A 27,809-nucleotide genomic window follows, 5' to 3' on the forward strand; every position below is an offset into this window, starting at 1 on the left:
TTCACGTCTTAAGTGTTATTGATTTTGCATTATGGTAATCTGAACTGGCATTTACTTTATGAATAGAGAAGCAGCATCTCTGATAAGTCAAGTAACTTTTTGGCTGTACAGGAAATAAAGTGGCAACCGTAGAATTGAATGAAGATCCCAGACTGAGTCTATTAGTTACAGGTATTTGGTGGTAAGTGACATCAACTTAAACTAACAGGCTCAAAACGGAAATTATTGATTAATTTGTGACCCTAAGAACGAGGTTCTGATAGCATGGTGCAGACTTCAGAAAGCTACCTTAAGAGCGAAGTCTGGGGATTGTGTTACCTTTTATTAACGTCAAGATCCATGCCCAATGATTACAAGACAACATGAGGAATTCAGGTCGCATCACCAGCTGCTCTGCCTGGGAACCAGCTCTCAGCTGCAACTGCTCTGCAACCTCTTTCCCAAAAGGCGGTGGGGAAGCTCCAAGCCATGGCTTGCTGCCAGCTCAATCACTGTCCAAGAGAGCAGAGATCCTTTGCTCCTGGTTCTTATCAGGTCAAGTATCCCCAGAAAAGACCACGCCCTTTGGGCTAAGCCTTCCCAATACGATTGATTGTAGGACAAATTCCCACAACACCTACCTTATCTCCTTATTGTGGGAGATGATTGTCGTTTCAGGGGCCTTTAATTGTCAAAGTTTAGAATGTTCAGACCCAAGCCTTGTGTTTTTACAAATGCTGAAATTGAGGCATAAAGATATTTCCAAGACTGAGGTCCTGCCCACTGTCCATCAGAACCAGGTATGACAGCTGCTATCCTCACACTATTGCTGGTTTTCCTCAGTGATAATGAAGATGCTGGTGTATATGTCTGAGGGGGTGGTAGGCAGGGCCCTGGATGTGGGTCAGGTCTTTCTGGACTGTGGCACTTCCCACAGAGGGTAAGCCAAGCCAGGGCTCACCTCAGAAGGGCTGTAGAATTTCCATAGGGGTGAAGTATTTGGGATTTCAGACTTATGGAATGGTATGTAAATTTGTGTCTCTTAAAACAATTTGAAAGCATTTTTTTTTAATGTCTCCCAGACCGTTTTGTTTCCTCAGGCAAAAGATGACTTTAGCTGCCCAAACAGCCATTCCATGCCTGTCTCAGAGAAAGACAATCACCTGTAGAGATTTACAGTAACAATTTTTTCCCCCAGGATCTTGAAGGGGACTTAAAACACACACACACACACACACACACACACACACACACACACACACACACACACACACAAAACTTGTGGGTCTGTTGTCGAATTTAAGAGAATGCTACACATTTGTGCTTTAAGTGGATTTTTTTTTTTTTGCATGCTTTTAAGTGGATTTCTAAATGTATACAAACTTTGGAAAGCTTGAACTTTCTGTGTTCTGAAACACTGACATCTTGTTACGTTTCCCTGGACAGCTAAGCTTGGACTAGACCAGGAATATCTCTGGGCTGCTGATTGCTCTTGCCCGCCTGGCCTGCTCCCAATCGCCTTGACTCTGCTCCGTTCCCATACTCCACTTGGGGAAAGGGGCTGCTTGGCTCAGGGCTGTTGCCCAGGCTTCCAGGAGGGGCGCTGGAGTAGGTCCCAACACTTTGCCCTAATAACGCCTGCGACGACTCAACGTCAATTCACCCTCCCTCCAGAAGGTGGCAGTCTTCACCTTCTAGCCCGTAATCAGCCTTCTCCGGGAAAGGTGGCTTTCTACCCATCAGACCCAATGGACGCTCTCAGGAGAGCGTATTTTCCAGCATTCTGTTACTACTCTGGAGTGCAGCTCACAAATTTAATAACTGCCTACGAGTCTTAGTTTAACGAAACAATACAGCTTTGCCTTAACATAAAGAGAAATGAAAGGAAAGTAATTGAAATAAAACGGTGCGCCTTTCAGTAGCAAACGCTTGGGTGCGCTTTATGTGGACATTATGATGAAATAGATGTTAGCTATGACTGTAACAGTGCCAGTAATGTTTGATAAAATGGGAGAGAGAGAGAGAGAGAGAGAGAGAGAGAGAGAGAGAGAGAGAGAGAGAGAGAAACGGGGGTGTCTTTCTATGTGGCACAGGCTGGGCATGGCATGGAACCTGCCATGAACCTCAGGATGGTTTTAATGTCACAATCCTCTTGCCTCAATCTTAAATTCTAGGGTTACAGTTAAGCACCACCATGCCCTGCCTAGTTAATCAGTTAGATGACTTTCTAACGTGGTGGGCAAGTTTTAGTGGCATTCTGAACAAAATTAAAAGCAAATTTACTCTAATGGGTGCATTTCAATGTCCACAAACATATCTAAAAGCAGTCCCTCAAATTAAATAGAATATGAAATAAATGAAGCAGATTAACACATGGCTAGGCTAAAATGACGCTGTCCCCTAATGTGGGACAATGTTTTTGTTATGTAGCATTATCTGTCTGTTGCAAGGTATTTGGGGTCTTTTGCAGCACTAAAAATAAATTTTAAAAAATAAATGTTTCCATAAATTTCCGGAAAGCCCTCTAGGGGGCACTACCGGCCTCATTAAGAACTTCTGGGTATGGGGCTGCTACAAGCTGTGTAAAAGGATAGTCACAATCCGTGAGTAACTGCTGGCTTCTCAGTATAACCAGTTCCCATAAAGACCTCACTCTTAATATAATTTAAATATGAAATTTAAAAGAGAAGCTTAATTTAGGATTGCAACAATCCTAATGATGGAGACAGTTTGATCCTGCAAATCCACTTTCCAGCTAATACTTCATGAGATGTGGGTACAGATCAAGTATTTATAACTAGGTCTGGTTACGTAACGATGTGCTCTATAAATGTGACCCAGACACAGGAGCGGTAGCAAAAGAGGGCATAAAGGGACTCTTGAAGAACCTTTTACCTGGGGTGACATGTGTGAATGAGAAAGTGGTAGATATGCTGAGCTGAATAAACACTATCAAGAGTAATTTTATCTGGTCCTCTTTGTTGTTAAAAGGCTGCTACAGAGCCGGGCGGTGGTGGCGTATGCCTTTAATCCCAGCACTCGGGAGGCAGAGGCAGGCAGATCTCTGTGAGTTCGAGGCCAGCCTGGTCTAGAAGAACTAGTTCCAAGACAGAAACCAAAAAGCCAAAGAGAAACCTTGTCTCGAAAATCAAAAAAAAAAAAAAAAAAAAAAGGTTGCTACAGGAAAAGGTAAACACGTGCCCACAGCGTGTACCTCCCTTCTGCAGGACAATGCTGGAAGAGAGTAAACTCAAAACTCTGAGCTGATCTTTTGGCTTCTGAGATTCCTTCTTGCTTTCTCTCTGACAGGGAGGCACAGCATGTTGGAAGCGAAGAACCAGTGAGCATGGTTTTATTTGTTTATTTACTTACTTTGATGTTTTTCAAGGCACAGTTTCTCTGTGTAGCTTTGGCTATCCTGGGACTCAGTCTGTAGCCCAGGTTGGAGCCTGGGGGACAGAGCCTTTGAATGGCACGTGACCCCTCGAGTGATTATATTATTGTTGTTGCTGCTGTTTATTTTTCTGTACAGGTTCTCGTGCATCTCAGGTCGGCCTCCAACTCTGTGTAGGCAAGCATGATCTTGAGCGTCTTATCCTCTGCCTCTACCTCCTGAGTGCTGGAATTGCAGGTGTACATCTTTATACCCTCTTTTTAAAAAATGTTTTATGCTTATGAAAGTGTTTTGCCCACATGTATGACTGTGTACCATTCGTGTGCCTGGTGCCTGCAAAAGTCAGAAGACGAGCTGCCACATCGGGGCTGGGAACCAAACCCAGGTCCCATGGAAGTAGCCAGTGCTCTTAACTGCTGAACCACCCACCCCTGCGCTCCCAGTTCAGTTCTATGAGGTGCTGTGAACCGAATCCAAGACTTTGTGCTAGCGAGGCAAGCATTCTATCGACAGAGCCACATCCCCAGTCAGTGATTACGTTTTCATGAAGTCTCAGATTTGGGCCTAGGGTTCTGCCGGGGTGCTCATTTCCCACACACTCCTCTGCTTCTGATCTTTGAGAGTCTTCGCTTTACGTTCTGACGTGGGAGTTTGGCCTGCGGTATAAGAACCCGTGCCAGCCCTGCTCGGAGACAACGAGGGAGGAAGAAGCATTTCAAGGCTCAGGAAGACAGCTTTTCCCTGCTAGAGATACCAAGATAAGGCCATGGCTCCATTTCAAAGCGAACCCCGGGCTATGTTCCACACAGTGCTGACAACTACCCTCTAGGTTACAGCCTATCCAGGGAGAGGCCTCGCCTGATCGGGTATTACAACAGTCAGCTATGGGTTTCAGAATGTTTCTGAAGAGGCTACACATAAAATCACTTGTTTTTCCAGTTTTAAGGAACTACTTTCTCTCCCTGGGGGGGCAATCTCACACCATGAGACAGATGTCTTAATGGTGAGGCCAGACCTGGGTTCAAATAATGACTGTTGCATCATGGCTGTGGGGTCTAGCTCAGGTAACTTAACCTCTCTGGGCTGGACTTTCCAGTTTCCACCTGGGAACATCTCCACAGACAGGCAGCCCAAGAGGAGCAGATACATTACAGAGGAACATGCGTGGCAGGTGCAGAGAACTTTCCTGTAGAAAATCCTTTTAGGACAGTGTCTTTCAGCGGCCTTTGCTCAGAATTTGGTTCCAGCAAATCTAATTTTAAAAATAAAAGAGCTTTGTGGGCACTGTATATTTGGAAATAGTGTGTCCCCAGTGAGACTGATAAAGAATGACAATACAGTAAGCATTCTGAGAACTTGTGGCTAAAGAAATTAGCTTTACTTGGCTTCACTTGGGGTTTCCCACATCTGTCTCATTAGGGTTATCTCTCACCCTCAAAGAACAATCAAGTCTATGGATTGGTAAAAAAATGACCCAGGAAAAGTCGCTCCCTCTAAACAGCCCCTCAGTTCTGCTTTTAGTTGGATTCCTCCTCAGGTCTTCCTGTAGTGAGGATGGGGATAGGCGGGACAAGTCATCAGCAGTCCACGCCACAGATATCCGTTCCCAAGGGTGCTCAGACAATCTTGGACATGTTTTTAAAAGGTCACAGGAGCTTAGACCGTCTCTTGAAAAACTGCCCTGGGTCTTTCTACCTTAGTCAGCTTATATTTTGTTCCTTGGGTATTTTGTAAAATCTTATGAACTCTTAGAGCTCTCTACAAGTGATCACCAGCTATAATAACCTTCGGCCATAACAATATTTCAAAAGGAACTGAGGACTCCTGCTTAAACACACACACACACACACACAGAGACACACACAGACACACACACACACAGAGAGAGAGAGAGAGAGAGAGAGAGAGAGAAAAAGGAATAGCTTATGAGCAAATTAAAAGGGGATATAATTAATTTATAAGCCCTTCCCTGATTAGAAGGATAGATGAGGAAAGATCACTAAAGGATAACGTTCAGACTCAATTTGCAATAATTGTATGTTTCTTTCACCGAGACACATATCTGATATAATCTCCCAAATCCCCAAATACACATAACAAGTCTCCGTAAATGACATCAGACAGGACAGGATAAAGATATTCTTCCTAAAAGGCTTCGAGTCTAAATCAAAATGCATAGAAACAAACCTAGTTACCTCTGAATTCTTTTTGTTTAAAGCATAATTTCTGCCTAATTATTCCTAGAAAAATTTCAAGGATAAAATTCTAGGCAATAGTATAATAATCAGCCATCTGGAAATGTCAACATTTCTCCATTCTCAAATCCTGTACGCAAATATATTGAAATATGCACGTGCGTATATTGCAGGGCTTGTTTCTCCATATTAAGTTGCAGACATCACAGCACATCACCTTAAATATTTAAGCATGTATCTCTTACATAAAGGACATTGTCCCATATGATCATATGACATTATCTTGCCTAAGAACACTGACAATAATTCTGTAGTTACGCCTGGTGCCAACTCCACAGTCAGATTTCCTGAGGAAACAGTCAAAGCCCATATATTGCATTTAGTTACAACAATCTATTCTTTGTCCAGTTGGAATGTGGTTCTCCTGCCTCTAACATTTTCCTGATCTAATAACCCTTGGATGAAGCTAATATTTTGTAGGTGTCCTGTAGAGAGGCTTTGTTTTATGTGCTCTTTCCTCTTGGGTCATTCAAGAGATTCTTCTATGCCCTGGAATTCCTGTAAACCAAGATCTGGCTTACTTAGACGCATATGAAGAACTTTGGTCTAGACTATCTCAGACATACTCCTCTCTCTCGCTTTCGTGTGTGTGTGTGTGTGTGTGTGGAGAGAGAGAGACAGAGACAGAGAGAGACAGAGACAGAGAGAGACAGAGAGAGAGAACTTTGGGTATCATTCCTCAAGACACAAGACACAATCTATTTATTCTTTGAGACAATGAGTCCTCTCATTGGCCTGGAACCTACCAAGAAGGTGCTGGCTGGCAATAGGAATCTTTATCTCTACCTCCCCAGGACTGGGAATTCACACGTTTTCCATGGTGCCTAGCGTTTCCAGTGTGAGTTATGGGAACGGAACTCTGTCTTCACGCTTACATAGTGAGCATCTTACCCACTGAGCCATCCCTACAGCTTGGTGTACTTACTCTCGTTCCCCTTTCTTCCCAGGTGACTACAAACAGAACCCCTTTTCAGGGTGCTTGAGGTTTGAGCTCTCTGTCTAGTTTGAATTCAAGCAGAAGAAAATGGCAGGATGTTTACTGCTGAGGGTTTGGTTTTCTTTAGCCAAGTGCATTTATTCATCTATATATTTAAAATGCAAAATACTTATAATATTAAACTTGTACTTATTTATCACAAAAAATTTGGGAAAACATAGTAGAATGACAAAAAGGACAAAGAGAGACAAGAGATGAAATGTCACTGCTCACCCCCCTTTAGGTTGAACTACTGTTTTATGTACCCACTCTTCTCTTTCTATAGCTTTCTATAGCAAATTCTACACTACTGAACATAAAATTTATCTATTTTTTCCTATTAAATTTGTAACAAAAATATTTCCCATGTTATTTCAGAATTTTTGTAAATCACTTGGAAAATGATGCATTTTTTGCATTGTTGAATTCTTACTGTTGGAATTTTAAGGTTTTTTTTTTCTGGGTATAAGTAATGTTTTGGAGAATATCTTTATCTAGATAAATATTTCTCTCCTTAGAAAATTATTTCCTCAGGAGAAATTATTGGACTGAAAGGAATAGATTTTTATGATTTATTTTCTGCCTGATTATCACAGTAAGGTGAGTTTATCATTGGCATGTAAAATATAATAAAATGGGGAGAGAAAAATGTCTTCCACATCCTCTGCCCAGAGGCAACTGATATTACGGTTTGACATGATTTCTCCCGATAAAGGCAACTGTTTTCTTTCTTAGTAAGACTCAAGGGTCTGGACATTTTTAAGGTCTTCGATAATACTTCCAAGATTGCTTTCCAGTTTTCAGCTTATTCTTCTGGGAGTGTGTGAGTTGCGACCACTCTGAAAATACAAACATCTGAAAGATGACAAGTGAGATTGCTCCTCTCCAAACTCTCCACACCGTCGCTGTGACTCACGGAAAGTTGGTGAGCCTAGGAAGGGCGTGAAAAAAGTCGCGGGCAGACACAACTCAGAAAACTCATTTTCAGGTCTGGATCTGGCTGAAGTCCATGTTTCTGAAAGGCCGTCTTTGCTATCGCTGGTCACTGTGGGGGATTTGGACATGCTTGATGGGCCGTTGACCATTTACTAATACAGATAGAAGGAAGAGGTCCTCTAGTAAGGGCTCTCCAATCTTCTTCAGGATGTGGTGCACATGGAGAATAATAATATTTTTCTATGTGCTGGAGAATACAATAAGACTTCTGTAGACTTGGGCCCCACCAGGCTGGCGCTCTCTCTCTCTCTCTCTCTCTCTCTCTCTCTCTCTCTCTCTCTCATCCTGTTTTGTTCTCCCACATAGTTCTTGCACGGATTACACTTGTTCCCTGGATGATGGTGCTGTTCTGGATGGCTGGTGGAATCTTTAGGAGATGAGGCATGGTTGGCGGAAGTAGGTCACTAGTGGAAGGTCTCTGGTTCTGGCAACTTGTCTGCTTCCTGTCCATTGCCATATGAACAGCTACTGCCACACAGCACAGCCTTGCTGCTCTGGACTGAGCCATTCCAACATGGCTTCTGTGTCAGGATGGACTGAAATCTTGAACTCCAAAGGAACCTTTCCACTCTCAAGTTGCTTCTGTAAGAACTTTGCTCGGTGCAATTAATTTTTTTTTTTTCTGAGACAGGGTTTCTCTATAGCTTTTGGAGCCTGTCCTGAACTAGCCTTGTAGACCAGGCTGGCCTCGAACTCACAGAGATCCACCTGCCTCTGCCTCCTTAGTGCTGGGATTAAAGGTGTGCGCCACCACCGCCCGGCTCCATGCAATTAATTAACTGCAATTAACTAACTAAAAAGAAATTATTGCACACAGAACTCCAATACTTCTTTGTAGAATGTGCAAGCTTTTCTTAACAACCTTACATGGTAACTATTACAAGTCTTACATATTAGTTATTCTCTATAAAAATACATCAGGCTCCATTAAGAAAGTTTTCTTCCTTTGGCTTCTCTTATCAGAAGTCTTTCAACAATTCAACAATTATTAACCACATTCTAGCATGGACCAGGCCCTTTAGTAAACACTGGGATAGAAGGCTGGCGTAGAGAGCTTAGGACTCTCACATGTTCACAGCTGTGTGGAAAAAAACAGAAGAATGGCAAGGGAAGTGGGAAGAACTTCATCAGAGCTGGATGCACATTTCCTGGCCAGCTTCTCCAGGCAGTGGGGAGGCTTCCAAAAGCAGTATGTATCACGAAGGAGAACTAGAATTCATATCCACCAATTGAGAAACAGTACTGGATCTGAGACAAAAACTTTTCAGAAATGGATGAGATTTTGCGTGTGTGTGTGCCTTTAACACAAAGATCAGATAGTACCAGGAAGCACAACAGAGACTGAGGATGTGACGAAAAGAAGCCAAGGCAAGATTTTGAGTCATACACAGGCATTAGAACTTGTTTTGCAATGGATCTCTGGAATGATCTCTAGCCAGCAACTGGCATCTGCAGACCACTGTGGAGTGGGAGGGACACTACTTCCATATCAATGGTAGCAATGTAGGCAATGAGGGGACGCTGGGTGAAAAGTCGCTAGGAGGCAGCTGCAACTTTGAGACACCTGGGAAAGAACGGCAAGATGACCACCTCACAGAAACCCCAACACCAGACATGAGAAACACTCTTCTGAGTTGTTGGCAAGGACTACCCAAGAGACTCCCCAAATATACAACCAATTGCTGCTGTCCTTGGTTATCTACCCATAGAATTGGAAGGAAAATCACTATTGTGAAGACAGCATGCATTTCAGAAACAGGACTCAGGAACCCCTGAGCTGGAACTGACTTGAAAGCCTTTTCCCTGAGGATTAGCTTGCATAGTGCCAGAAGGTTCCATGCAAGCTTTGGAAGGAGGGAAACAACCAACCTATCCAGTCCTACCCAGCTATGGTGCCTATAAACCACATCAACAAACAACATGGCACAATAACTCTAAGGGTGCAGTAGTGGCATGCCTGCCTTGGAGGTAATCAACAGCTCTCTGATTGGACTCAACACCGACTTAACGAGAGGGAAACCATGCTCATACTAAGAACCTAGCTAACTATTTAGCTTGTGAAGTACTGGTTGTTGGAGGAGAATTTAAACCCACTAATTTCCTAACCAACATCATCCCCAACAACGATCTATAAACATTCGTTGTTAGACTCGCAGATAGAACAGTCTTCGACCCTTATCAAGATAACTTCTCTTTGCAGGACACAGAGACCACTACGGAAAGCCACAGCCAATTAGAATGCAGATTTGGAGCCCAATCCTAATGGATACATATACATAACACTCCTGCGCCTAAAGCTCAGAAAACATGGAAGAGGCGGTGAGAAAATTGTCAGAGCCGGAGGATCAGGGAGATTGCTGGGAGACTGTATCCCTTAGTAGCATCAGAAACTACACTTAGAGTCTCATCCCCAAGTGTGACCTGAGTGAGGATGACCCCAATGGACACACCAAACTGAATGAAGAAAAACCCATGAGGTTTTAATGCTACACAGAACTACAGGCAACTGAGAGAAAGCTGGGAACACGAGAGGTGATCTTTCTTCCCCAGGGAGGAGTGTACCAGCTGGTTGTCCAGTGCCAAATGGTCAGCCCTAAGAACATATATATGGGTAGCACATGGACTGAACAGGTTATATTTAGGAACTATATATATATATATATATATATATATATACACACACACACACACACACACACACACACACACATATATATACACACATATAAATAACTAGTAAAAAGAGAGAGATCATGAATTTGAAGGGGAGTGGGGAAGGGTATATAGGAGGGTTTGGAGGGAGGTAAGGGAATGGAGAATGTTGTAACTGAGTTGCATGAAAGGGGTTGTTATTAATGAAAGAATCCCTAGAAATGGCTGAGGAGTATGAGAACTCAGCTCGGGCAAGCAAATGCATCATTGTGTCCCTGGCAAAGACAGAAAGAATTTATCCCATCATTCCAGCTCCTCAGATCCAAACCAACCCCTTAGACTCAGCCCAGAAAGCCTTCTTGTTCAGCCCTTGTAGTCTCTTCTCTTTAAGAGTGACCCCTTTGTAGAATAGTCAATGATTCATTCATCAGGGGACACTTTACTCCCCAAGCACGAGGTTAGCCTTTCACATGGGTTAGGTCTGCTTTCTATGCAGGCCTGTAGGCTTCACAAGACTCACATCTCTGATACTCATCTCACTCACTATCTCAGAGATGGGAATTTGCTGAGTTCAAAAGGCTGTAGGGCTGGTGCAGTAGTTGCAAAGGAAGACTTTTATTTACTTATTTTTTTCTATGTTTGAGTGTTTTGCCTGCACGTATATCTATGTGGTACATGTGCCTGTGAAGCCCCCCATAAGAAAAAGGGTGTCAGAAGCCCTGGAAGAGGAGTTATGGATACGGATGGTTGTCAGTCTGTATGGGCGCTGAGAGGCAAACTCAGGTTTTCTGGAAGAGCTCTTTATTACTGAGTCAGTCACTTGGCTTCTGGACCCTCTGATACTTCCTAGTCTAAGAAGAAATCCCAAGAAATTCCTTTGTATCCCAAGCCTTATAAGACACTGTTTGAAAAACTTGGGGCCAGTAAAAGTGTTAGAATCCCATGGACACGTATGTGAACCTCCTCACTAGGCTATACCTGTTTTTGGTAACAATAACAAGGTACTTGCTAATTGACCAAGTGTTACAGGGTTGGTACTTTATCATGGTAATCAATGTATTCTCCCCCAGAGTAAGAAAAACCAGAGTTTGGGTAAAGTTAGGGGTACACTTGAGACCAGGAAGAGGACTCATTTTGTTCTCTGTTCCTTCTACTCCACGTAGCCATGATCACCTGCCTTTTCAGGAGATCTATCAATATTTAATGTGTGGGTGTCAGTTGCTGTAATTGAGCGTTCTTCAGAACCAACTTGAATTAATCATATGCAGAAGGAGAGAAAATAAAATGCCCTTTTCTCAGAGCCTGGTTCCACTGGCTGCTTGGAAGCCTAGAAACCGCAGTGAGAACTTCCTGCTGATGGAGGACCCGGAAAAGAAACTGAATCAGAAGAGCGACAAGAGCGACGACAAACCCAGAAAAGTACGATTTAAGATCTCCTCTTCCTACAGCGGCCGAGTGTTGAAGCAGGTTTTTGAGGATGGGCAGGAATTAGAGTCACCCAAAGAGGAATACCCTCACAGTTTTCTCCAGGAGGCCCTTGAACCAATGGATGGCGTCTATGGGTCAGGGGAAGCCCCCAAGCCTCAGCTGTATTCCCCTAAGCTGACTGCTCAAAGGATCAGCGTGTTTAGAGACGGCAGTGCCTACTCTCTGGCGGGCAGCCAGCCTCTGTTCAATGACTACAAGGCGAATGACCATAAGGTTGGTATTGTGTGAGGTTATGGGCTTTTAGGGTAGGCTCCTTGAAATATGTCTAGCAAAATACCAAGGTGCTTCAAGATAAGCATCTCTCTCAAGTTCAGCTACCGGCCAGAGCTGTAGGTGCATCAAATGGGGAGCATTATTAGAATAATATTTCTTGGACAAAAATAACATGTGGATTGACTACTCATTGGGAAGTGTGACGAGCATAGGCAGCGTTCAAATTCCACCCAGGGTAATACGCTGTAATTGGGTCTTTGGCTGAATTTCCTTCGTGGGTAAATTAAATAGAGGTGCAGCGGTTTTCGAGTTGCCAGCCTGTCGTTTTGGAGAATTATGCAGCAGTAGGTCATTCCGTTTCCTGAAAGAATTGAATATTTGAAGGTACCCATTTTGCTCCAGCCAATTACTCTGCTGTATTTTATCCATGTCTTGTTTTTTTCCCCCTCCTTATCACCTTCCTACTGCCTGCTTTTTAAAATTGTTGGTCTATTTATTTAGTTTTGCCTTTCCAGTGCTCATTAATACGAACACTAGGTAGCCGGAATCCTGGGAAGAAATGGTGAAAAGCAAATCAAACAGAGGAAATGTTTCTTGGGGAAGAAGTTTGAACTAATAGTTCAATGACGCAAACTCTTCCTGCAGGTTTCCTTAGCCTCTCTGGAACAAGGGATAATCAGAAGCCCCCGAGGGACTCTATTTTAAGCTAAGACAACATGGAAAATACTCAGTAATTTCCAGACTCTTAGGAGATGGGTTTGTGCTCACGGTAATGGAAGTATGAAAGCTGTTTCTCTTAAAGATCACCTATGTGTAATGTATCTAAGTTACTGATGATAACTATAACATGATTTGTCTTCATCTTGGGAGGTTTTTTTTCAGATAATTATTTTTAATCATTTTTATTGTTCATTTCCTAAGAAAATAGGTATTGCAGGCAAATGTTTTGGACTTGTTGATATTGGCAAAAAGATAATTGTAATATCCAGTTATCAAAACCAATAGCAGCTTTCATTTTTGTATGAAGGGATTGAGAATGAAAATCCCTCATGTTAGTAGAATGCTTTATGCATTATAAAGTGCTGTCGTGCATTGTCTTCTTCTATGTCCATCATAGTCTTATCTTATCTTTACCTCATTCTCAAGGAAAAAGGCAAGGTGTGGTCATTTCTATTTTGTGAAGGAGGAAAATTATGTGCCAAGTTGATTAAAGGCCACACATTACTGTAAGGACCTAAGGTGTTGCATCAGAATAGGGATCTTGATCCCCTGATTTTCCATACTTTAATCTCTATATCATGTTCCTTTTCAGCAAACAAGATCATTACATAATAATGATGGTGGTGATGATGTTTTTGATATTGCTATTTATTTGTGTCCTAGGCCCTTAGCTATGTTTTCTGCTTATAATAGTCCTTTGTAACTGTTTCTTATTTGGAAGCTGAGATTTAAAAAAGGCATAGTTCATAAAAGCCATGATAGATAATTTAAGCTACTTCATAACTCAGATGCCGACTTTGGCACATGTAAGAATGATTTGACATAGATTTACAAAACTAGATTAAAACATAAATATTCCAGAGGTCATGTTGAAAGTTGAATTTCTATTGGGGCTTGTTATTTCTTGCTTTCTCTGTGTTTCCACCAATGACCACATCCCCCTGTCATCAAGCTCTAAGTGTGGCAGTGTGGCAGGGACCAAGATGGATCTGCGCAGCCCACCTATTGAAACAGTTCAGGACGGTATTCATGAAAAGCAAGGAAACAAAATCTGGAGCTTCATGACTTCCCAACAGTGGATGGAGCTATAAATTGACCCCGCTTAAATGCTGCCTATGACAGTGTGACGGGTTGCAGTTAAGTGCAACGATTCACTTAAGCATTTGGAACCTAAACAGGTATTTGTACACCACTATTTGTGGAAATTCACCATCAATTAGAGGTGGAAACAACTTAAATATTCATCAGTTGATGGATGGCTACACAAGAAGTGGTATGTACACATAATGGAATATCACAACACCTTAGGAAATTTTGATATGCTTCAACATGGATGAAGCTTGAACACGTTAGGCTAAATGAAATAAGCCATGCACAACCAGGGAGACCTGTAGCATTGCAGCGACATGATGTACTGATGGTATAATCAATGGAGACAGAAAGTGGATGGTTGTTGTCAGGCTGGGGGCAGAGAAGAAGCTGTCACTCTTTATGGATTCAGCAGTTCAGTTTGGGAAGATACAGTTCTCAAGATAAATGTTGTACAACAATGTAAATTTCAGGGAACTCTAAGCCAATAAGAGGTTAGACGAGTAAGCTGTCTGTTATGTGTATCGTAATGATAAAAACAAAACATGGGCTCTGATGTCTGTGTGAATTTGCGCAAACTCACTTTATTGAGCCCCAACGACATCATCTTGGCCTGAGAATAACTAAAGTGCCTTCCTTAGGAGGGTCATTAAGATGATTAAAATAGATAATTCCTGCAAAGTGCCTGGCACCTGATATATGTTTAGCAAATGGTACCTATTATTGTAGTGATGAACAAATTCTTAAGGAAATGTTGAGTCCACCTTTTATTTTATGTCATGGGTAAAAAAATGTGGTGATAGGTAATAAAAACACGTTAAGAAATTAAAACTCACTGAAATGTGTAGGGTTCATGAAATTGTGGACAGGGGAAGGAAGGAGGTGACATTTACTGAACAGATTTATATGTATTAAATGGTCTCATAATATTTCAATGAAAGAAAATTTCAAATTGGGAAAACAGATGGTTACAGGATTTACAGAGTAAAATAACCTGTCCATCTAACATAGTTGTCAAGTAACATTTGAATAAAATTTGAATTGGGTTTCCCTGACTCCTAGGCCCATTAAATTTCTAGTATCTAACAACGCTTCCCTGTATTCATTAGTGTCTGGATAACTGTTTATAGGCATGTGGCTACAGAAACCGGAATGTGTCCAGATACTTTCCTGTGTACACTGCCATTCTAGACTGTGTGCAAAAGGCTAAAAGATTCTTGGCTCCAGCTGGCCCTCTATCCTACAAGAGTGGATCTTCCTCACAGGCAACTAGATGTAACCAGACCTTGTAAAATACACTTACACCCAGAGAGTTTTGCTCTGGCTAGCAAGAGGACTGAAATTAAACACACATTCAAAATGATTGTGGCCCTTCATCTTTGGAGTAAAAGTATTTGCTATCTTAGATGTTGACCGGTTTGGGGACAGGGGTTGAAGCAGATGGTCATCCATTCCTTGAGCACAGTGAGAGTTTAGTCTTCAAGAGAAGAAACTGAAAGAAAAAGAGTCCTGGGTATGAGGAAACTTCCTGGTAACTGAACCTTTTTGGCTATTACAGGAAGTAGAAACAGAACCTTCCAAAAGCACCATCACCCTTATCTCCCGATGTCAGAAACTGATAGTCCAGAGTGTGAAATGGGAATCCAGTGTGCATAAAACAAAAGGAAATGGAATCGGATCCCCTGAAGAAGGAGAAAAGAAGGCCAGACAGGAAGCCTGTGGCTTAAGTAATCATTGAAAAACCCCATGGCTGTTTACTGGAGTCTGAATGTTGACATCTTGTTCATGTTAGATTCCAACAGAATACCTAAATATGAGAGTGTTTAACTCTGGCAGGCTGGGTTTATACAATTCTAGAACCAGGAAAAATATTTCATGCTGGGGTGTTTGGCTGTACAGCGTGAGTGTGCATACACTATTGAAAAATAGTTTTTAATAACAGCAGCAATGATGCCCACACTTGCATATTATCAACAGCTTTTGCAAACCCCACTTTTCTGTATCTTTCCTATCATCTTCCATCCTCAGAAGATGATATCATCCTTAGTTACTAGAGTGAAAATATGTAACCAGTTGAAGAAGGGCCCTGGAGTTTGGCATCAACCCCCGTTTTTGAGGAGGAGTTGAAGACAGGGTCTCTCTGGGGAGCCTTGGCTGTCCTAGAACTTGCTCTGTAGACCGGCTATCTGGAACTCACGGAGATCAGCCTGCCTCTGCCTCCAGAGTGCTGGGATTAGAGGCGTGCACCACCATGCCCAGCTAGCATTAGTCCTTATATTGTTGAACTTGATGATGTTGGAAATTCCTAGCAGGGAGACTTTATAAGAGGTGGCAGAACTCAGGAGTTTCAGCACATGTGTGGAAGTACTCTTGTATTTAAATAACTAGCTACCAGCTGGATGTCAAGGCTCATGCAGATGGCTAAAATGGAGTGTATCAGAGTACACGACTGCACTGTGTCTTGTAACTAGTGGACACCAGAACTGGAATCCAAGGCTGTTTCCCTCCCAGCTATGCAACTGGGCAAAGCTTGTGTATTCCTGGTCAAGTGGTCCCTGAGTGGTTACTCTTCCTTTGTCTTTCCCTCTCTTGGTCCTTCTCCTCCTCCTCTTCCATTTTCTCCTTCTCCTATTCTTCCTCTCCCCTTTCTTCTCCTTCGTCTTCTGAGTCTTGGACATTCTGAGTCCTAGACCTCACATATGCTAGGCAAGCTCTCTGCCTTTGAACTACAGTTTTACAATCCTGTCTTCCATCTAGCTTCTTCAGTGCGCTATAGTAGTGTCTTTTTTTTTTTTAATGAGCAAAACGTTAGGTAACACATGGTAAACCCATAGAAAGAGACATTAACTATTAACAATGAATGTTTAGAAGTATATTCATACAAGTATTTCATATTATTTGAATAACAAAATGGATTATGACAGGCTATATTCACTGATGTATATTTTTGTAATTTGATGTATATATTTTGATATATATGATTATAGAGATATATTGGGGAGAAAAGAATGCTTGTGAATTGTGTATATAGGTATTAAGAATATGGGAGTCTGGAAAACAGGCATGGTGGTACATGCCTTTAATCTCAACATGTGTGATCAGATGCACATGGATCTCGATGAGTTTGAGGTTAGCCTGGTTTACATAGTGAGTTTCAGGCACCAAGGCTACACAGTGAGACCCTGAAAGATGGAAGGAAAGACAGAAAGGAAGAAAGGAAACAAAGAACGTGGGCTTTAGGGACTAGAGAGTTGTCTCAGTGTTTCAAAGCACTTGCTGCTCTTGCAGAGGCACCAAGTTCAGTTCCCAGCACCCACACGGAGCCCACAAGCATCCATAACTCCAGTTCTAGGATATCCAACATCCTCATCTGACCTCTGCATGTACCAAACATCTATGAGGTGCACATATATATGTAAGCAAAACACTCATACAGAGAAAGTAAAAAGAATGAATCTAAAACTTCCAAAAAGGTATTGGGTTTGAATCCCAGCCACAGTTTCCAAGTCACTCACTCTGTCACTTTAGTGAGGTACTTGACCCCATTGAGACTTAGTCTGCACCTGTAGAGAGTGGAAATCATGCCATACCCTCCACAGGATGGTTAGTAGGGAAGTATTGTCAGTAAAATGCTTAGCATGATGCCTGACACACAGTGTTCAGCAAGTGGTATGTGCTAAGATTATTTACACATAGACAAATAGAGAAATATTCGAATGAGACAAAAGAATCCCTTTGCATGTGCCCATCTCTGCACAGGCTCTCCTGGGAGACAGTGGGAACAGATACTCTGGACCCTGATCTCTACAGTCCTGCCCTCCGAGTGGTCCAGCCTTCCTTGGTACCCATCCTCAGCAAGAAGGAACGGGGACTCTTCTTACTTTTAGAAAGAATAAACAAACCTTGGAAAGAAGCCTTGGGGTGGGATGAGTCAGAGTTTGGGTGGGTGCAAAACCCTTCTCTCCTGTTGGGAAGGGCATTGGGCATCTTCTGCCACCCTGAGTTTGGTGACTGCTGACGCCCACTCTGTGTTTCTCTAGCCTCCACCGATTATAGATTTTGGGAAGATAATCATCTACACGAACAACCTGAAAATTATCCGGACCCCGATGGACAAAAGGGACTTCATGAGGAGAATCCTCCGGAAGGAAGCGGCTGCTGAGGAGGAGGCTCTGATGAGCACAGGAGAAAACGATGGCGACAGGGAGCAAAATGACAGTCCCCTGCCGGAGACAGAAGGCACATTTCTCCATAATCAGCACACACAGGTGTGTCAGCGCCACTCTTTCCCCCCAGGCTGGCCCTGCAGCAGTGGCCTGCCCATTGTTCTGCTTCTGCAATACCTCCTGAAACATTTTTGAATCACAACACTTACAATATTTGCTAAAGTGTGAGGGAATTTTAACACCTGTTGGCTTATAATGGCATATTGCTAATATAAAATCACACTTATTTTTTATATATAATATAGTATTTTATTAATGACTAGACATTCACATTTTAAATATTTATAATCTTTAATTTTTTGGATGACTTCTTTTCTCATCTGATTAAGAATCCATTGCTTTTCTTATGAGTTGTGGCTTATGAACCCTGGGTTTTAGAGTTGGGGACAAATCAGCTCTGTTCTATTTTATTTATTGATTTTTTTCTGAGACAGAGTCTATAGCTCAAGCTGTCCTCAAACTCTTAACATAGCTGAGGATGATTTTGAACTTCTGATCCTTCTGCCTCTACCTCTGGAGTGCTGATACCGTAGGTAGATGTGCTGCTACAGTAGACTCACATGGTGCTGGGCATTAAACCCAGGGCTTCCTGCATGTTAGGCAAGCACTCTACCAATCGACCTACATCCCCAGCCCCAGTTCTGCTCCCCCCTTTTTATGGGTTCACTTGTGCCTTTGTTATTGGCCCACAACTCAGTCCGCAATCAGTGAAGATACTGTAAAGTCTTGAGTCAGTTTGAAGGTTTGGGTGACTTGAAACGGATTCCATTTGTAAACCCACAAGTCCAGGCACCTGTGGACTGCAACACACTGAATTTTTGTAGTCCATTGAAAGTGAACAATTGAGCCGTATGTTGCTGACAGCACTGATCCCCACACTCCAGGGTCCCTTGTATGCAAGTTTGTTTCTGTGGAACTCACTCTAATATCCCATGAGGTGGCCTGGAAAATGAAAGAAGGGCTTTGGGAACCTGAATGATGTCTCTGCGCTGAGAGGACTGAGGTGAAGAGAATGAGGAAGTCATAGCCATCTCTTGAGTGATGACTTTAGGCCAAGGTACCAAGTGTTTCTACTCTCATTTCTCTATCTTACATGACGACCTAGTTCTCCACCTTCCGTCTTAAAAATCTCTCTTCTCTCTTTCTCTCCTGGCCCATCCACTCCACCAGAACATAAGCCTCTCTCTTGGACTTACAAAAAAGGCTCCCGAAATTTGGCTCACATCCACCCTTTGAACTGATTTCACACCCAATGTGGCACTTTTGAAATGAGAATCTTTGTTTCTGTTACTCCCTTCCTAGCTCTTCTACCCCTCGGAGCTTTCAATGATGCTCCATTGCTTGGAATAAGACCAAATCTCTTTATGTGTTTTAGAAAGCCCCGGGTTGCCTGGCTAGTGTTAGTGTCTCTGGTTTTATCTGATACACATCCCTTGTGCCCTTGCTCCCTTTCCTCCCTCCACTGCCCGTCTGTCCATCTGTCCATCTCTCATAGGTTCTTTCCACTCTCTTGCCAGAGACAGATCCCTTCCTCAAGCAGTGGTCCCCAGGTCTTCTGTTCTCTTGCCTTTAGCTCCCGATATCTCAGTGGAGGTTTCATCCCTCAGAGGGCTCTCGATGGCTCCTGTGAGGATGACACACCCAGAATCAACCCATCAGGACTTGGCACGCCTCTTCAACTTTACTTTCATGTTTGTGATTCTGTGGTTAAGATTTGCTCATACCTACCAAGATTGGTCTCCACAAAAGCAGAAGCTGTGTTCATGGTGGATGCAATATTGCAGTTCCCTGGTTCAAACAAACAAACAAACAAACAAACAACAAATAAACAAAGCCCGGCACATAACTGATGCTCAGTCAGTATTTTCTGTGATGGGAAAGATAATGGAATTTGGAACCAAGCATCAGCTGGTAAGAAACACGCCACTCTTGCTTCTCTTGTCTTCTACAAGAAGTCTGTAGAGCCCAGCACAGCGGCAGGTGACAGCCTGGACATTGTAAACATCACCTTTCTTCTATATAAATCTCTAGTTCCACTATTTCTCCTATTGGGTTGTAACTTGGGGGAACACTCCCCTCCTCTCCCTCCACACAGTAAGAAATAGGCAGGTGCAGGTCACTCCATAGCCCTGAAAGAAAAGGCAATGGCAGCAGGTTCCAGGTGACAATCACCGTTCAATTCAGTTTCAAGGAATCCCGATCTGTTTTCTTCTGTACTGCTGTAAACAGGGGCAGAGTTGTGTGGCAGAAGGTTGCTGGGAAAGGTTACACTTCCCTTGTCTGTTCTTTAAACTCTGGTTTAAATTACTATTTGTTTGTGCGATCCCTTGTGCAATGAATGCCCAGACAAGTTTTATTCTAAAAGGGTCAAAGAACATCAAGGAAACCCTTCTGGCTAAGGGGCACTTTGCTCTGCTGTTTGTAACTGGGAAGAGAGAGCCCGATGAAACAGTAGGGCAAGGCAGAAAGCCGGGCCACCTTGAACCTCTATCAGCTCTAAAGCAAAGGAGAAGAATAAAGGAATCGAGCACCAGAGACATTTGCAAGGGGAGGATTCTGGCTCCATGCTTGATGAGACTGTCCCTGTAAACCTCTGGGCACTTTAATGCTTCATGAGGCGATCTCATCTTTGAGGTAGAAAGATAAGATAATAACAACAGTAATAGCTACTGATTTCTGTAGGCCCACGAGAGACAGCTCCCATTCTCAGTATTTGTCTGTGCAATAGTTCATTTCCTTCTCGTGAAGACCCCTTGGAGCGTGTGTTACCAACAATCTTCTCTTCCACTAGGGAAGCTGAGACTCAGAGAGGTCAAGTAACTCACTAGAGGTCACTAGAGACAGCAGTCCAATTAGGTCCACACCAACGTTATGATCACAACCACTGCAGACTCTGGCTTTGTGCTGGTAGTTGTCTGCAGAACTGTGCAAGCTGGCATGTCTGAGGGAAGCAACTGAAGCACCCTTTTCCTGGTCAGAGAGTGACAAAGAGTGACCAGAGGAGGAAGTGCATTGAGAGGATCTGTTGGGGTTTTGATCCTCAACTATGCTGTGCAGCTATATTTTATCCCTGGTGCTAAATATTTTGAGAAGAAGTTTAAAGAGAGGGTTCCTCTGATTCTTGCTCTTAGGGCTCTTTCCTTTTTGTTCAGCCTTGTCCAGACTCCACACGATAGTTTTTGCTTTATCTTGTGTTTTATTTTGTCATGTTTGGTTGTGATCACCTAGAAGCCTGTTCTTTTCTAATGAGAGACAGAAAGGGAGTGGATCCAGAAGGGAGGGGGAGGAACTGGGAGGGGTAGAGAGAGAGAAAACTTTATCAGGATATATTGTAAGAGAAAAGAATCTATTTTCAATGAAAGGGGAAAAAAAAAAAAGAAAAAAAGAAGAGAGTTTCCCAGACATGCTTATTGTTGTATAGGGGTAGATCAGCATGTGAACAAATATTGTTCCAGGCACTACTTTAATAATAATAATCATAATAATAATATTATCTAAATGTGACTCTGGATGTCTGGGAAGTGCTGATGAAGCAATTGCAAGGTTCCTGACATTGATTCAGGAAGGGTCAGTGGAATGGGAGACTTCCTGGTTGGGGGTAGCCCTGCGTGGGGCTCCTGAAAAGGAAGAGTGGGTGGGTAAGTTTGTCTGTCTGGAAGGAACTGAGCAGCTGACATCTGGAAACAGGTGGGAGTGGGCAGGGCTGTGTAGACACGTCTTAGGACAAGAACCTGAGGCTCCCAGAAAGAGGAGAGGTGTAGATTAAAAAAAAAAAAAAGTAGATCATCTGAGGTCACTCTTCCTGAATTATGTGGTTTCAGAAGGAGGGCAATTATCTGTTGAAAGGGTTTTCCAAATTGTGTTCCCTGAGATGGCCAGGATGAGAGGTAACTCAACCCGATTGGCTTGAGCGGAGAAAGCTTCTCACGAGAATGGGTGTTGTACCAGAGTTGGTACAATTGGGCTCGGAACCTGGGCGTGGGAGAACCTGAGATGGGTGTGAAAGGCCATTCAGAAGCTGAACTGGACGGGGCTCCTTAGTAAATTCACGTGGCAGTGGTCTGGTATGCAGCCCGCTCCTGGGGAGATTCTGCTTATAAAGAGTGTGAAGTTGCTCATTTCTGTGAGATGTCTCAGATGTCTTGGCTCAAGACACAGCCAAGGGGCGTTTTCTGTTGACAGGAGACTGTGGGCTGAGAAGGAAACTGACTTTTACGGGGAGCTTGGGATATGGAAGAAGAGAGGAGCCTGTGATTGCACGTGCTGTCTCACTTAATATTCCAGGACTGGGGGCGGGGCATTTCCTGCATGTCCTGCCTGTTTTCTCAGTAGCGAGACAGAGTAGGAGAGGCTGAGCGAAGGTCCCGCTGTGCTGCCCTTATCAGACATCAGCTTCCGTTCTAGTCCATTGGCTCCACAGCTCCGAGCTTGTTTTTTATGGAGAATTTCATACACATATAATTTTTTTTCATTTGAGACAGGCTCTCACTATGTATCCAAACATAGTTTTGATCTAATCCACTTCCCATTCCCTTCCCTTCAACACACACCTTCCCTGCAACTTTCCCTCCCGACTTCATAATCTTTTTCTCTTAAAGCAAAAAACCCTGAGTCGACTTAGTGCTACCTATAAGTGCACAGGTGTAGGGCCGTCTACCAGAACACAGGTTGCCACTCCAGGGTCGAACCTCTGAAGAAAACGAAGTCTTCCTTGGCCAGCAGTCATCAGTTGCCAGTAACGTCTCCCATGGGAGTGGAACTTCGTGAGCCTTTGCCCTGTCCGTGAAGACTGGGGCTTTAATCACTAGGCCTTACCCAGTTCTCAAAGAGAATAAAATAGTAGAAGAGCTCAGATCTAATCCATTCACTTACCCAGCCCCCCAGTGAGAAAACATCCCTTCCTGAGCGCCTGGTATTGGAGGGCCACAATGAATGGTTGTATGAGCAATCAGAGGGCCATGGAGTCTGGTGCTCAGTCCCAAGGGGTCAAAATTTGCCTCCTCTTCTTCCAGGCTATGTGACTGACATTTCAGGTCTGCTCAGTATGGCATTTCCCTACCGCCCTGGGTGAAGGTATGCCCTGGGCTGTTGTGGGGGTGCCATGCAGGGGGCACAGGAAACTCTTAGGGAAGGAAGCTCCTGGTTTCTTTGAGCACCCACTAAGGTTTGTCACATGGGCTTGTTCCTCTGTCTGGCAGAGGGAAAAGTCACATCTGGACTTTACTGAGCTTCCATCAGACGGGAACAAGGGTGATCTGATGGAGGTGGGTCATCTTTCTATCTGTTGTTTCATTGGTTAAGTAATAAAGAAACTGCCTTGGCCCCTTTAATAGGACAGAAAATTAGGTAGGCGGAGTAGACAGAACAGAATGCTGGGAGAAAGAAGCTGAGTCAGGAGTCGCCATGATTCTCCCACTCCAGACAGACGCAGGTTAAGATCTTCCCTGGTAAGCCAGCTCGTTGTGCTACACAGAATATTAGAAATGGGTTAGATCAATATGTAAGAGCTAGCCAATAAGAGGCTGGAACTAATGGGCCAGGCAGTGATTAAAAGAATACAGTTTCCGTGTAATTATTTCGGGGCATAAGCTAGCCATGCGGGCGGCTGGGTGCCGGGGACGCAGCCCCGCCGCTCTTATTACAACAGAGATCAAGAGCAGAAAGTTGAAGAATGTCGGATGCGGCGGCAGAAGATATCGCGGTCCTGGTGTTCATCTGAGAAATCCTCTCTGATCCAATTGCTTTTCTGTGTCCTGGCTGTTTCCCCAGGAACGTTTATGAGAAACATTTTCTACAGTTCTGCTCCAGTCTTTGACAAGGCCTAGCACTGTTTTGATTTCTCTGAAAAGGGTGGGCTTGAATTGCTGATCTAACTGAAGCCTGACTTGTCCCTTGCAGGATGGGTTGGTCCCTGAGGACAACTGTCTCCACTGCCGGGGGTCCGGCATCGCCACCTGTTCTCTGTGCCATGGCAGCAAGTTCTCAATGCTGGCTAACAGATTCAAGGAGTCCTATCGAGCCCTCAGGTGCCCTGCCTGCAACGAGAATGGCCTGCAACCTTGCCGAATTTGCAGCCCGTAGTCGGTAGCCCTGGTTCTCATATCCCCTTTTATTACACCGTCACGTGTGCTCTCCTAATAAACCATCCCCCTTTCTCCTGCTTCTCTCAGAAAAGGAGCTACTGCAGCTGCGCTCGCTCCTAACACTAGCAAATCTCAAATTATTTGATGACATTTTATAAAGCGGGTAACATCTCTACATGGGTCTAAGTAACGGGGGCATTTTTGATTTAGAATCGGCTTTGAAACGGGTTCTAAAATTATCCTTTCAGGAACACGTGCACGCATCTCACTTGATTTAGCTCAGTCTTCCCCTCCCTCCCCCTGCATCAGTGAACAAATAAATAATTGTGCACTTCAGGCAGTAGGTTGAAGTCATTTTCCGGGCTGAGGGTTATTTTGCAAAATTATGTGGTGAGAAAGGAATAAAGAAGTGGATTTCCAACGAACCAAATTCCTGTTGCTTGTCATGCATCTGAAATTGTTATTGGTCAAATTGAATTCTAATGAAGCAGAAGGGGGAAGATACAGCCAACACCAGTGGTCCTGGCAGGCCTCTGCAAGCAAAACATTATGCTCATTCCAGAGACAGGTGAGATGAGGAGGCCCTCTTGCAGCTGCTCCTGCGCTAGCCAGGCAGGTAGAGAGCTTACTCCTGTTCAGGTGAGGATGGTCTATGATCTTTCTGTGGCCCTTTAACTGGTGAGGTTATAAAGCTACACCAAACCTATTTATGATAAATTTGGTGCTCAAGCACGTATTTGTGATAAGAATTCTGCCAGCTCCTCACTAAATTACCAAAAACACGGGTCTATTTTAGGACTCTGATCTAGCCAGCTTGTCTTTAGGAAGGACAGCAGGTGTTCTGCTCTGATCTAAGGAAACTCTAAGAGAAAAACTGAGAGGGCTGATAGACACTGTGTTTTACCGCCCACTAACATGCATGTGAAGGGCGACTCTTCCCTCTTAAAGACAGTTATTAAGTTTTAAAACCACGTTTGTTGATGAACTTTTGTAGCTTGAACACCCACTCTCCACACTCAGTGAGGATGCCGCAGAAATCCGTTCTCTAGTGCTGCTTGTCTCCCTTAATAGTTCTGACTTTATAGCTTAGTAATTCTTCAAGGTTTGCTATTCTCTTCAACGCTGTTAAATCGACAGTGGGTTGCGTGTGGGTAATATGGATACTTCTAATAAAAAGATGCAAACACACTCTTTGAAGCCACGGTGCTCTTGTCTGCTTTCTCATTGCTTACGTGACACCTTTGGAACTGTGTGTGACTGCTCCCTGCCTCTGTGTGTGCACCTTTCTCTGTCTTCTCAGCAGAGCAGAGCAGAAGGAGGGGCGATGTCAAGAGACCTTAAGTACTTAACTCTTTTATGGGAGCATTCTGGCACAGGCATGGTTTGAGTACCCTTCCCACCACACACACACACACACACACACACACACACGGGCTTGAGACCTCGTGTAACCCAAAGATGCCAGACCTTTGGTATCTTGTGGGTCTTACAGTTTAAGTGGAATCAGCATGCAACAGGTAGTTGAAGTGTAATGTGGCTTTACTAAGATGGGCTAATATAGGATGGGATTAATATATTTGGAGAAAAAGGATACATTGTTAGCTAGCCTTAGTCGGTTGTTCTTTCTGCTTGTGCTGGGATTGCATCCAATGTCTGATATATGCTAAGCATTTATTTTACCTCTGAATTATCTTCATCTATCCTTGGTAGGTTTAGAGAGGCTACTCAAAGGAGAAGGTGTGATAATGTTGGCTTGTCTTTCACACACACACACACATACACACACACACACATACACACACACACACAGAGTTGTCATTCCATCACCTGTCCTGAATGCTCTTAAGGGTGGCTAGCTTTTTAAATAATCACACAATAAATATGTCTATTAATGACTACACTAATTGTGTTAATTCAGTAGGTAGATATTTATTATTGTGATGGAAATAACATCTGACCTCTTAATAAGGTATTAAATACATAAAACCTTACTGCTGGTGATCACTATATACTTTTGGAACTATGACCCAAGAACAAATTTTCTTCTTTGAGAAGAAACCAAGCCAAACAAAACCAAATACCCACTGAGCAGCAAGGATTTAGAAGTAGGCAAAAGGACAAAATCCTGGTTCCTCTGGAGCTTATATTTTGGTAAAAGAGTATAGATGCCTATATATATATATATATATATATATATATATATATATGTAATACTCATATATGCGATAGCTATATAAAATATGCTACAGAGAAATATGCATTTATACAATACAACTATATGCATGTTAGAAGGGGATAAATTTACACTAAAATAAAGCACCACAAGGGACTGAGAGCTGGATGTGGTGTGGACGAGTGACATGGAAAAGTGGCTTCAGTAAAGGGCTAGTAGAACTGTAACTGTAGTGAGCCCCACAGATGCCTGGGGTAAGAGTAGAACTCACAGAGGAAACAACCACGCTAGACTTACAGGAAGGATAGGGGGCCTAGAAGACAGTGTGGTACAGATGGAGGTGGGCCAGAAGAGAAGGCGCGTGCATGTGTGGTGTGCGAATGTGCACTAGTGTGTGAGGTATGTGTGCTTGTATGTTGGGTGGCGAGAGCGTTTCTCAGAAGCTGTGGTAAGAGCTTGGATTACTGTGACATGCTGCTGAAGCTGGGGCTCTGTTCAGTCAATGTCACTTTCACAAGCTAGCGTCTATTCCGCCCCTTCACCCTCCCAGACGCTGGCGACAGGGGCCTGAAAACTACACTTCCCAGACTCCTTAGCCTGAAAGCAGACAATTTCTGCCAAGTACTGGCAGGAGGCTGCTCGCGGGAGAAAAAAAGACACCCCCCTCCCCCCCTTCTTCAAGCCAGGCTCCTGGCAGTTTTTGCCACACGGCTTTTGTTCTAGCAATCAGGAGTCTTTGTAACCAAATCCCATAATGCTTTCCCTGTTTGAAATGTCTAGAATGGGCATAAATGTTTGAGCCGAGGAGGATCATGACGCCGTGTTTTAGTAGCTTGGCTGCTGTGCTAGGAAGAGACGCAGCAGGGTAGGGGGAGAAGTAAGAGGCTGGCAGGGAATGGTTGCCAGGGTCCTGCTGGTGGCTCATGGTAGCTAGAGCGCGTGTGGTACCAAGTGGTCCCGCTATGGATGCGTCTGAATCATGGGGTATGTTTACTGCCCTTTGTATTTAGAAATCTCATTGTGGACTCTTTGTCTCCTTACACAGGTAAGGGCACCAGGATACCCACTTCCAGCTTTGTGAACAAGATAGACTAGTGCTATCAGGATTTGGAATTCCTGGAGTTGGAAACAAGTGTGAAGATTCCAAAACATCAGCTCGACAATGCTGTGATCAATAATGCCGTGTCCTCTGAAAGTGCAGGACTTTTTAAAAAATGAACAAGTGACTTTAAACATAAAATTTTACAGAGTTTGATGGATGGCCCATGCCTCTAAGTCCAGCGGTGGGGAGGCAGAGGCAAGAGAAGGGTGAGTTTGAGATCAGCCTGGGTTATACAGTGAGACCCTGTTTCAAACAAACAAACAATCAAAACAAAATAAAACAAACAGACAGACAAGTCAACCTAAAACAAACTAAAGTATCCAGAAGTAGCATTGAGCTGATTTTACATCGGGTTTCCATTGTGTTCCAGGCATATGCAATGCCCCTTAGGAAATAAATATGAAAAAAAGAATTAATGTTTATTACTAATAAAATTATAGCATTGGGCTCTCAGTCAAGGTAA

The 27,809-nt window shown here is 43.4% G+C and overlaps 1 protein-coding gene across 1 annotated transcript; it reads left to right on the forward strand.

The window, feature by feature from the left end:
- Positions 1-11,608: 11,608 nt before the first annotated feature.
- On the forward strand, positions 11,609-24,069 carry Grxcr2 (glutaredoxin and cysteine rich domain containing 2). Its single transcript, XM_057788234.1, has 3 exons — positions 11,609-11,953; positions 17,803-18,030; positions 23,887-24,069. The coding sequence occupies exons 1-3, from the start codon at positions 11,609-11,611 to the stop codon at positions 24,067-24,069; spliced, it is 756 nt and encodes a 251-aa protein (XP_057644217.1).
- The last annotated feature ends 3,740 nt before the right edge of the window (positions 24,070-27,809 follow it).

This window comes from Chionomys nivalis, chromosome 14, assembly GCF_950005125.1.
Source record: "Chionomys nivalis chromosome 14, mChiNiv1.1, whole genome shotgun sequence".
NCBI lineage: Eukaryota > Metazoa > Chordata > Mammalia > Rodentia > Cricetidae > Chionomys > Chionomys nivalis.